Here is a 12,413-nt window from a genome sequence, read left to right as displayed (position 1 = left end):
CGGAAACCTGCCTGCAAGGGCAAAGCTTCAAAACTATCTGGCAAACAAGCCCTGGAAAGGCCAATGTCTCTCCAAATGGCAGGTTACAAAGGACAGGGACAATTTAAAACTGGGGGTACAGTGGTTGAACAGTCACCTTGCACCTTGAACAGACTCAGGCAACATTATACTACACTCCAACTGTCCAATCCCATATATACTGAACACCAGCCAAAGATAAAAATTCCACAAATCCTTTCAAATTGGTTGAAGCTATTCATTAGATATTTCGTGGGGTTTTCGACCAAAGACGCTCTAATCATTTTCTCCTGGTTACAAGTCCCCACCCAAGACTACACAACACCCTGACCTCCCGTTTTGGGGGCATTTACTGAGCGCTCCATTAAATGCAGGCGCACCCTTAAATGCCCCTGTGTCCCACTTAGGAAACCTGAACGGAAACCTCTGGAGACTTTGCGCCCCACCCAAGGTTTCATTGCGGTTCCCGGAGGTTGCAGGTGGTTGCCGGAGGTTGCAGGTAGTGGAAGCAGGTAGGGAGACTGACAAAAACCTCCGGGAACCGCACGGAAACCTTGGGTGGGGTGCAAAGTCTCCAGAGGTTGCCGTTCAGGTTTCCTAAGTGGGACAGGGGCATAAGTCTATTAGCCCAAGCAGAAAATACCGATCATCTTGTGAGGAGAAGATTTTACCTCAGGTGCTTCTGAAAGTTTTGTGGCTTCGGGAGAGGGTGGGGGCAAAAAATATATAATAAACGATAAAACAGCAAACAGGGGGGAGGGGAGAAATATTGAAATTATTGTGGATATTCAAGGATGTATTAGAGATTAGAGGAGGCGATACCAGCAAGCTTCTAAGAAACAGAGACAAAGAAAACCAACATTGCTGCGATTCCTACAAAGAGCCTGACACGAGAAGGGATATCTGAATAATAGAGTGTTCTATTGCAAGTGGGAATGAAGTGAAATGCCCTTTTTTTTTTTGTCTATTAGCAGGAGACTATATTTTAAAAACAATGAAAAGCGGATGCAAAGCAAGAGAGACAAAGCACGCTCATTTAGTTAAAAAAGAAATGACCATGTTTAATTCAGCTTCAGCACCAAATTGCAGTACAAACAATGGGAGAACGCACACACACGCACACAAAGTATTCCATTTACAATTCCAATGGTTCATTGCGGCCTCTCAAGAGGCCAATGCCAAGGAAGGAGAGAAGGACTTAGGACTTAGCCGATTAGATACAGGCTCTAAACGAGCCAATATTTAATACATCACACAGTTTTAGAAAAGGGCAGTTTACACTGCCAAATTCCAGATGGCCACTACTTAGCACCATCATATTCTTTCAACACCTGAGGTTTACTTCTATTAACCTTGATTGAATGAGTCCTCCGAGCTGTCGGTGAAGGAGGTCCTGGCCTCGGCCTCTGCCAGCAGCAACGCAAAGTGCTTGAGTTTTTTCTTGTCAAGGGCCCGCTGTGTTGACACAGTCCCGGTGGCGGAAGCAAGTCTCTTGGCCTGCTTGATGCTGCCGCCCAGTGAAGCCTTGCTCTTCTTTGACATCAGGCCGTAGAGGGTGGGAGCCACCTTCTGCTTGGGGCCTGGTCGCTCGGCCAGGCTGGAGGTGGACCGCCGCGGCCACTCGTTCTTGCACAGATCCTCCACGTCCTCGTCGTCCGTGTCGGTATCTGCAGCGGCAACAAAAAGGGGGGAGCAGCGCTCAGTGTCACCGCTCACAGGCACCCGCGCCGCGCCGCGCACAGCAGTAATGCAACAGGAACATCAACACCAAGTCACCACACAGTCAATGAATGGGCCAATGCCCGCAGGCTTAGGGCCTTGTGCCTGGATACAGCCAAGAAGATCTACAATGCAAATTGCTTCTACACATTTGTGCTCCGTCATGGAGGCATAAGAGTCGTGGAGTGACACAGTGCGGAAACAGGCCCTTCGGCCCAACTTGGCCACTCCGACCAACATGTCCCAGCTGCCTGCGTTTGGTCCATATCTGATTTTAACTGAATTTACTTCCTTTGCCTTTTACACTCTCAATTTTATATTTTATATTTTTATATAAATATGTGTTCTTACTGTTTTAAAATTGTATTTGTATTTAGACCTGTTTTGTTTAGAAAGCGCTTTGTATTCAATTGTATGAAAACAAATTAAAGCTATTATTAGTATTATTATTATCTCAATATACCTGTCCTATCCATGTACCCGTTTAATTATTTGTTAAACTTTGCAATAGGCCCAGCCTCAACTACCACCTCTGGCAGCTCGTTCCATACACCCGCCAACCTTTGTGTGAAAAAGTTGGTCCTCAGATTTCTATTAAATCTTTCCCCCTTCATTTTAAACCTTTGTCCTCTGGTCCTCGATTCCCCAACTCTGGGCAAGTGATGCTGTGCGTCTACCCGATCTATTCCTCTCATGTTTTTGTACACCTCTACAAGATCATCCCTCATCTCCCTGCGCTCCAGGGAACGTCACCTGTCCATTCTTCCCCACAGATGCTGTCTTATTGACCGAGTTCCTCCAGCACTTTGCGTTTTGCTCAGGTCTACAGCATCTGCAATTCCTTGTGTCCCAACATCTGCTCACCCCTCTTGCACACCACCCATAGAAACATAGAAACATAGAAATTAGGTGCAGGAGTAGGCCATTCGGCCCTTCGAGCCTGCACCGCCATTTAATATGATCATGGCTGATCATCCAACTCAGTATCCCGTACCTGCCTTCTCTCCATACCCTCTGATCCCCTTGGCCACAAGGGCCACATCTAACTCCCTCTTAAATATAGCCAATGAACTGGCCTCAACTACCCTCTGTGGCAGAGAGTTCCAGAGATTCACCACTCTCTGTGTGAAAAAAGTTCTCCTCATCTCGGTTCTAAAGGATTTACCCCTTATCCTTAAGCTGTGACCCCTTGTCCTGGACTTCCCCAACATCGGGAACAATCTTCCTGCATCTAGCCTGTCCACCCCTTAAGAATTTTGTAAGTTACACCCGACACATTTATTCCCCACAAAGACAAGTTCCACTGAACCACAATGACCAGTAATCTAGTGATTATTGGTAGACAAAAGTGCTGGAGAAATTCAGCGGGTGCAGCAGCATCTGTGGAGCAAAGGAAATAGATAACGTTTCGGGCCGAAACCCTGAAGGAAATAGGCAACGTTTCGGGCCGAAACCCTTGAAGGGTTTCGGCCCGAAACGTTGCCTATTTCCTTCGCTCCATAGATGCTGCTGCACCCGCTGAGTTTCACCACCACTTTTGTCTACCTTCGATTTTCCAGCATCTGCAGTTCCTTCTTAAACATCTAGTGATTGTTAACCATCAACTTATTAAACTGTTGCATTGAGACCATCGTAAGTACCAACAAAAGCAGATAGACAGACTATTCAAGACCTCCAAATGCGTTGGCCACACCACCTTGGGCTCATTCACACCATTTTACAGACAGCAAATATTTCTTTCCAATATCTTCCCAGCTGTTATCAGGCAACTGAACCATCCCACCACAACCAGAGAGCAGCGCTGAACTACTATCTACCTCTTTGGTGACCCTCGGACTATCCTTGATTGATTTTTTCTGCCTTTACCTTGCACTAAACGTTATTCCCCTTATCGTGTGTATCTAAACACTGTAAATGGCTCGATTGTAATCATGTGTTGTCTTTCCGCTGACTGGTTAGCATGCAACAAAAGCTTTTCACTGCACCTCGGTACAGGTGACAATAAGCTAAACTGAAGATAAAAGAAACCTTAAGCAACTAGTCAAACACACAGAACAAGCACATTGGCGATGCATTAACATCAGACCTTAACATTCTTGCTATTGAGGGAGTGCAGCGTAGGTTTACAAGGTTAATTCCCGGGATGGCGGGACTGTCGTATGCTGAGAGAACGGAGCAGCTGGGCTTGTACACTCTGGAGTTTAGAAGGATGAGAGGGCATCTCATTGAAACATATAAGATTGTTAAGGGTTTGGACACGATAGAGGCAGGAAACATGTTCCCGATGTTGGGGGAGTCCAGAACCAGGGGCCACAGTTTAAGAATAAGGGGTAAGCCATTTAGAACGGAGACGAGGAAACACTTTTTCTCACAGAGAGTGGTGAGTGTGTGGAATTCTCTGCCTCAGAGGGCGGTGGAGGCAGGTTCTCTGGATGCTTTCAAGATAGGGCTCTTAAAAATAGCAGAGTCAGGGGATATGGTGAGAAGGCAGGAACGGGGTACTGATTGGGGATGATCAGCCATGATCACATTGAATGGCGGTGCTGGCTCGAAGGGCCAAATGGCCTACTACTGCACCGATTGTCTATTGTCTATTGACCGGCTCAGACACAAAGAATGAGACCTTGATGCTCGGGGCTGGGTTCCCATCTTGTTCACCAACTGGGAGAGAGAGGACCAATCAACCTTTTCTTCACAAGGGCATTTAGAATCAATGGAGTGACACTGCGTGGAAACAGGCCCTTCGGCCCATCTTGCCCACACCGGCCAACATGTCCCCAGCTGCACTAGTCCCACCTGCCCCGCGTTTGGTCCATATCGCTCCAAACCTGTCCTATCCATGTAGGGTATATCTGAGGAAATGGAGATCAGAACGTCCCTTTAAGGGCTGTCTGACCTGCGAATGGCGTCTCCACTGCCGGAGAAACAAGACTCGAACTGGGCCCAAAGCTGACTCACAGAGCTGGGCTGCAGCCTACACTCTCCCTCTGGCCGATATCACACCAAATCTCGGAATAGTGAGCAAAGAAAGGAGTGATGGTGGGGGAACTCAGCAGGTCAGGCAGCATCTGGAGAGGGAAATGGACAAGATACCTTTCGGGGTCTGGACCCTTCATAAGATTATGAGATCATGCGACAGGGGCAGAATTAGGCCATTCGGCCCATCAAGCCTACTCCGCCATTCAATCATGGCTGATCTATCTCTCCCTCCTAACCCCATTCTCCTGCCTTCTCCCCATAACCTCTGCCACCTGTGCTAATCAAGATCTATATATCTCTGCCTTAAAAATATCCACTGACTTGGTCTCCACGGCCTTCTGTGGCAATGAATTTCTCCCGATTCACCACCTTCTGGCTAAAGAAATTCCTCCTCGTCTCCTCCCTAAAAGAACATCCTTTAATTCTGAGGCTGTGACCTCTAGTCCTAGACTCTTCCACTGGTGGAAACATCATCTCCACATCCGCTCTATCCAAGGCTTTCACTATTCGGTACGTTTCAATTCAAATGAGGTCCCCCCTCCATCTTGACCTGCCGAGCTCCCCCCCTTGAGTACCCCTTCTTTGGCCCCAGACACCAGCGTCTCCTGCCTCTCATGCCCCCTTGAAACGTTGACACCGGCTACCAAAAACGGCATGGTAATTCGCTTCCCAGTGCTGGCATCCGTTAACTTGAAAATGACACACACAGAGAATGGCTATAGATACTTCAACAAACTTCCACAAACCAGTGGCATCTTCACCGGGTACATTTGGCACTCCGAGGCTCCTAAACACACAACTGGTAGGAAGCGAGATTTTGAGTAAATGTGTCTCGCTGCAAGTCTATCTTCGAAGGAATAGGCGACGCTTCGGGTCGAGACCCTTCTTCCGAAGGAATAGGCGACATTTGGAAGGGTCTCGACCCGAAACGTCGCCTATTCCTTCGCTCCATAGACGCTGCCTCACCCATATAACCATATAACAATTACAGCACGGAAACAGCCCTCTCGGCCCTTTAAGTCCATGCCGAACACTTACTCTCACCTAGTCCCATCTACCTGCACTCAGACCATAACCCTCCATTCCTTTCCCGTCCATATACCTATCCAATTTATTTTTAAATTATAAAATCAACCCTGCCTCCACCACTTCCACTGGAAGCTCATTCCACACCGCTACCACTCTCTGAGTAAAGAGGTTCGCCCTCATGTTACCCCTAAGCTTCTGTCCCTTAATTCTCAAGTCATGTCTTCTTGTCTCGCTGCGTCTATCTTCACCCCCGTAGTTTTAGAACCCCTCTGCCAATGGTGATGGATCCCATTTATTTATTCTCTCCAGGACTCTTAAAGATGGTGGAGTCGGGGGGATATGGGGAGAAGGCAGGAACGGTGTCCCGATTGTGGATGATCAGCCACGGATCACATTGAATGGAATGGCTGGCTTGAAGGGCCGAATGGCCTATTCATGCACCTATTGTCTATTGACTCAGAAAATGCACTCAGTCACTCAGCTAAATTTCACCTTACATTTGGAAAAAATTAGATATGTCTTAATTGACAAACCAGAATTATTCATAAGAATATAGTCTCCATTTATAGATTACTTGAAGGGGTAGATCGGAACGGCATGAAGGCCGGACTGAAGCCTGAACCCAGGACTAGATGAATAGTTATGTCTTCTGACCTACGGACCTATCTTCCAAGTCGTATTATTGATGGTTTATTGTAGTTTTCTAATGTCTTTCTTTCTTTATTTTCTCTCTCCATAAATATAAATAAATAATTAGAGGCAATGTTAACAGGTAATCGATAAAGGCGGATCCCAGCTACTTCAGTAACTGGGTCCCTGGAATCCTGGATATTTAATATGTAACCGTTAAACACTGTACTGGTTTGGATTACAGTATGCAGATGCCTCTAATAAAAATGTATTTAAAATTTTTTTAATAATTCCCCTCCTCCTTCCCCGTGGAGGGAAAACAACCCAGTTGACATCTTAGTAAATCTGCTCTGCAGTGCAGTCACAACTTCCTGCAACACCGTGACTGGAAGCAGTTCCAAAGCACTAACTCTACACCACCCTTCCATGGCAGGAAGCGAGATTAAGAACTTCATCTAAATCTGCTGGTGAGGCTTTCAATTCTTAGGTCACGCCCTTCCACGTGCTGGAAGCAAATCTCATTTCCAGATTAAGAACAGGCTTCATTTTTGGATCCTTCTAACACCGGGGACAATGCATGGTACTGGCGTACAAAGAGATAGACTTCAACTAATTTGGGAAAAGTTGGAACTTACTGTAAGAGTAACTGCTGACCTCTGACCTCGCTGGAGAATGGGATGCCTTGAGCCTACCCTTGATCTTTGAACTTGGCTCCAACTTCCTGCTCTTGGCCGCCATTTTGTTTTTACTTTCTTTGGAGGGGAGCAAACTTGGTGACGCACCAATGCTTTTGTACAAGGCCTTCCTTCCGTCCTTCCCCAGAAAGTCTTCGTGAGAGGCCAGGTGCCTATAGCTGTCGGCCGCGTGACATTTCTGCTTCCCTGCCAGGCCATCTGCAAACTTAAAGGGTGACTTTAATTTAGTTAGCGAGAGGGTTTGGTGCAGTTTGGTCGCCAGTTGGTCTTGTTCACTGACCTTCCTCTTCTTCTTGAACTTAATCAGGCCGTGGCTCTGTGGGGTCGAAAAGTAACAGGAGATCAGAAGTTAATGCATTTCAACGTAGCCGGCAAGCTCAGTAACAGCAGGAGCAAGAAAATACACAGGAGGAGAACAGGACGTCTTAGGGACATGGAGTGATCCAGCATGGTATTTTTATACAGAGGGTGGTGAGTAGCTGGAAGGTGTTGCCAGGGGTGTTGTTTACAGCAGATATAAGATAGTTTTGGATAGCCACATGGATATACAGTGATCAGAGGAATATGGATTGTGTGCAGGCTGATCAGATTTGGCCCTGGCATCATGTTCAGCACAGACATTGTGGGCCGAAGGGCCTGTTCCTGTGCTGTTCTGTTCTACGATGTTCTGCATTATGGGGATCTTGCGAGGAAATAGAGACACAGAGTGATACAGTGTGGAAACAGGCCCTTCAGCCCAACTTGCCTACACTGGCCAACAATGTCCCAGCTACACTAGTCCCACCTGCCTGCGCTTGGCCCATATCCCTCCAAACCTGTCCTATCCATGCACCTGTCCAACTGTTTCTTAAACAATGGGATAGTCCCAAACTCTGGCAGCTTGTTCCATACACCCACCATCCTCTGTGTGAAAAGGTTACCCCTCGGATTCCTATTAAATCTTTTCCCCTTCACCTTGAACCTATGTCCTCTGGCCCTCGATTCCCCTACTCTGGGTAACAGACTCTGTGCATCTACATGATCTATTCCTCTCATGATTTTATACACCTCTATAAGATCTCCCCTCATCCTCCTGCGCTCCATGGAATAGAGACCCAGCCTACTCAACCTCTCCCTGTAGCTCACACCCTCTAGTCCTGGCAACATCCTTGTAAATCTTTTTTCTGAACCCTTTCAAGCTTGACAATGTGGAGGTAATGTTGTTTTCTTCAAAAAAAAGTTTGGAAAGAATATGCAAAGCGATCCAAAACTTTAATATTTACTTAAAAATCATTCTTCAATAATTTAGTTATTAATGGGTTTCTATTTCCACAGGACTTTCATCTTTTAGCACTCGGGAACGAAAGACATACAAAGCATTGACATACCTGGCACTGCTTCAAAGCGCAATTCATTTTGCAATTAAGTTAAGCTCAACAATTGAATCACCAGCTGCGACTCTGCTATCTACACATCGCTCCCCATCAGATGGAGAACATGCAAGACCAGTCTCACGAACTTTAACAAGTAGTCTAGGCTGGCATTCAGTAGAGTATGAGAGGGTGCTGAAATGTTCACACCTTTCACTCATAAAGAATATGGAGTTGAAGAATAAGGAGTAAGCCATTTAGAACGGAGACGAGGAAACACTTTTTCTCACAGAGAGTGGTGAGTCTGTGGAATTCTCTGCCTCAGAGGGCGGTGGAGGCGGGTTCTCTGGATGCTTTCAAGAGAGAGCTGGATAGGGCTCTTAAAGATAGCAGAGTCAGGGGATATGAGGAGAAGGCAGGAACAGGGTACTGATTGGGGATGATCAGCCACGATCACATTGAATGGCGGTGCTGGCTCGAAGGGCCGAATGGCCTACTACTCCTGCACCTATTTTCTATGTTTCTATGTAACATTCTGGAACATTCCATGACGCTGCGTGGCTCACCTCGTGCGAAAAGCTTGAAGACGCGTCCTGCTCGTCCCACATCCGGTTTCTCCTCTTTACTTTCACACTCACGCTCTCCGTCTCTTCCTCCTCGTCCTGGGTCAAGGACCTGGCTTTCCTTTTGGCCCCGTCGCCCATCTCCAGCTCGTCGGGCAGCAGGTAGCCTTTGCCGAGCCTGGCGGTGGAGAGGCAGGGGGAGGGGGGGGGTCAAGGCCAGGTCGGGGGGGGGGGGGGGGGGGGGGACGCAAGCCGTCAGGTGGAGCGGGGAGCGAAAGAAGGAAAGGAAAAAAAAAAAAAAACATCCCATCCCGGTCGGATACGCCGTCTCACGACACTTTGGTTCTGAATGAAGCTAAGACTCACTTGCCTGCCCGACCCCCCCCCCCCCCCCCCCTCCGTCCCGTCCCGTCTCGAACCAGCCCACTACCTCAACCCGAGGACAAAGACTTGTGGACACGAGAGGCTGGCGGTGTTGGCTGTGATGCTTTTAGTGGGGAGGGGGGGGTGAAGGTCTACATTGGCCGGGTCCATTGGGCGCCCGTTGGCGAGCCAACTCGCAGCTTCTCAAGGACGAACCATAATCTCTCCACGCATCAAACTTACTTCCCACTCTTGCTGTCATTTCTCCCTCTATCAACATGCGGTGACGGAGCCTTTGAGCCTTGCTCTCTCTTTCGTGGCCTTCCGGGTCCTCTCCGCGATAAACTCCTACTTCTCTCATCCAGTTTTTCTCTACAGAGACACAACATGGATTATTTTGGATGTGTCTTCGCCGCTAAACTGTTTCCGTAGAGGCGGACTGCTACTACTGCGCCTGGCGTGAACTGAGCGGACAAAATGGCTCCCTACCCCCCCGACTTGGGAACAAGTCACATGTCCTGCCTCAAAACCTTCCCCCAGTCCGAGTTGCCTAAAGCTGCTGCTCTTTTGACACTGTTACTTCAGAGGTTCATTATCCTTGCTGGTAGAATGGTTTAACCTGGGAGGTCTGGCTTTTAATTGCTGCTTGTCTGTCAGTGTGGTTTAGCGGTGATAGAACCAGTGGAGGCCCACAGATCCAGATTAATGGGTGTGTTGCGTGGACTTTAAGCGTGGCGCGATCAGGGCGCTTTGAAGCGAGTTCACTTACTCGTAGTCCCTCCTCTTCTGCAGCTTGGCCAGCTCCCTTTGTTTCCCCTTGTATCTCCTCTGTAGCTCAGCCAGCTTCATCCTGTAGTCCAGCTCCATGGTGTCCATGCCCTCCATGGCACACTTCATGGAGAACATCTAGATTCAAAGGCAACTCGCATTAGAGTCAGTCCGGAAAGATGGAATTCATACTTGCAAACCGAGGAATTAATTGGATGTTGCCCTCATTTAAGGTCACAAGGCCAGAAGTGATAGCAGCAGAATTAGGCCATTCGGCCCATCAAGTCTATTCTGCCCACCAATCATGGCCGATCTATCTCTCCCTCCTAACCCCCAACCTCCTGCCTTCTCCCAGTACCAGTACTAATGAAGAATATATCTATCTCTGCCTTAAAAAATATCCACTGACTTGGCCTCCACAGCCGTCTGTGGCAAATAATTGCATGTTGTTTCGTGAGCTGGACATGGTTAGTGCAAGGTATTAATGCCAATTCATGGTCAACTGAAAACAAAATCTTCAAACCTCGATCTTCCTTCTTTAGGAAATATTTACCTCAGTCTCAGTGAACCAACGACACAATCCAGTCAAAATTATACTCTAGATAAGCACAGTCTTAGATAAGTACTAAAGTCATTGAGTGAGTGACACAGTGTGGAAACAGGCCCTTCGGCCCAACTCGCCCACACCGGCCAACAATGTTCCAGCTATCCTAGTCCCACTTGCCTGTGCTTGGTCCATATCCCTGCAAACCTGTCCTATCCATGTACCTGTCCAACTGTTTCTTAAACGATGGGTTAGTCCCAGCCTCAACTACCTCCTCTGGCAGCTTGTTCCATACACCCACCACCCTCTGTGTGAAAAAGTTATGGCCCTGTCCCACGGTACGAGTTCATTCCAAGAGCTCTCCCGAGTTAAAAAAAAATCAGACTCGTGGTAAGCACGGAGAATGAACGTAGCGGGTACGTCGGAGCTCGGGGACGTCTCTTAGCGGCTCGTAACGTTAACAGCAGGTACTTGGGAAGACTCGCTAGCGGCAGGTATGCACGGGAAGACTCGTGAAGATTTTTCAACATGTTGAAAAATGTCCACGTGAGCCCCGAGTACCGACGAGTGGCCATTACCGTAAATCTCCGAGTTCGAATCGAGGGAAAGCTCGTGAAATGAACGCGTAACGTGGGACAGGGCTTTTACCCCTCTTGATTCCTATTAAATCTTTTCCCCTTCACCTTGAACCTATGTCCTCTGGTCCTCGATTCCCCAACTCTGGGTAAAAGAATCTGTGCATCTACCTGATCTATTCCTCTCATGTGCAAAGATTGTAGTGTCAGAACAGTAGACCTCACCAACGCAGAACGCAAAGAGACTCTGGGGGATCTGGCACTAAGCTCTGTCCTTCAAGTTCAAGTTATACGTAGCGTGAGAATGTTTTTGTCACGTGCTGTCCAGTCAGCGAAAATACTGCACCAAAGTCCAGTAAAGATAGTGTGGGAAAGAACTGCAGATGTTGGTTTAAGTCAAAGGTAGACACAAAATGCTGGAGTAACTCAGCGGGACCGGCAGCATCTCTGGAAAGAAGGAATGGGTGATGATTCGGGTCGAGACACCTTCCTCAGACATTTTGTGTCCGATGAAAGATAGTTCAAAGGTCGCCACTGAGGTATTTGGGAGGTCAGTTGATGGTAGGATGGTTCAGTTGCCCGATAACAGCTGGGAAGAAACTGTCCCTGAATCTGGAGGTGTGCGTTTTCACACTTCTGTACCTCTTGTCAGACGGGAGAGGGGAGAAGAGGGAGTGACTGGTCCTTGATTGTGCTGCTGTCCTTGCCGAGGCAGCGTGGGGGGGGGGGGGGGGTTGAGGGGGCATCCACACGTCACGTTTGGTAGGAAATGTAACAAGAAATGAAGGCAAACGCGTTAAAGCAGGTGTCAGGTTACTTTTACATGCATGTACATCTAATACTCGGCATAAATAAGTCCAATGCCCAGGTCAATGTCTCTGCAGTTTGGAAAAGCAAACACTTGAAAAGAAATGTTGAGCCTATTTTCTACATTCAAACATTTTATAGCTAATTAGGGCAAAGATCCACATTGTTACCGACGTATTCTGTAACTTAATGATGCAAGGGTTTGAACTACAGAAAACGACACAGAATGCTGGAGTAACTCAGTGGGTCAGGCAGCATCTCTGGAGAACGTGCATAGGTGACGTTTCACAAGAGTGCTGGAGTAACTCAGCGGGTCAGGCAGCATCTCTGGAGAACATGGGTATGTGAAGTCTTCCACCTCTCCGCGATGGGAG

At 47.8% G+C, this 12,413-nt stretch overlaps 1 protein-coding gene across 6 annotated transcripts in view; it reads right to left on the bottom strand.

Annotated features, from left to right (window-relative positions):
- Positions 1 to 12,413, bottom strand: part of tnrc18 (trinucleotide repeat containing 18) — a 144,283-nt gene that overhangs the window by 33,334 nt on the left and 98,536 nt on the right. For 5 of the 6 annotated variants that reach the window (XM_055651060.1, XM_055651059.1, XM_055651063.1 and 2 more), the window contains exons 12-16: positions 10,115 to 10,251; positions 9,589 to 9,717; positions 8,986 to 9,160; positions 7,011 to 7,386; positions 1,371 to 1,685 (exon numbers count right to left, since the gene is read on the bottom strand). In XM_055651060.1, coding sequence (XP_055507035.1) covers positions 1,371 to 1,685; positions 7,011 to 7,386; positions 8,986 to 9,160; positions 9,589 to 9,717; positions 10,115 to 10,251 — 1,132 coding nt within the window. The remainder of the gene's footprint in view (positions 1 to 1,370; positions 1,686 to 7,010; positions 7,387 to 8,985; positions 9,161 to 9,588; positions 9,718 to 10,114; positions 10,252 to 12,413) is intronic. The other variant, XM_055651065.1, reaches the window with a different exon arrangement.

This window comes from Leucoraja erinacea, chromosome 20 (assembly GCF_028641065.1).
Source record: "Leucoraja erinacea ecotype New England chromosome 20, Leri_hhj_1, whole genome shotgun sequence".
NCBI lineage: Eukaryota > Metazoa > Chordata > Chondrichthyes > Rajiformes > Rajidae > Leucoraja > Leucoraja erinaceus.
Note: the sequence above shows the minus strand (reverse complement) of the source record. Positions and strands in the feature narration are given on the sequence as shown.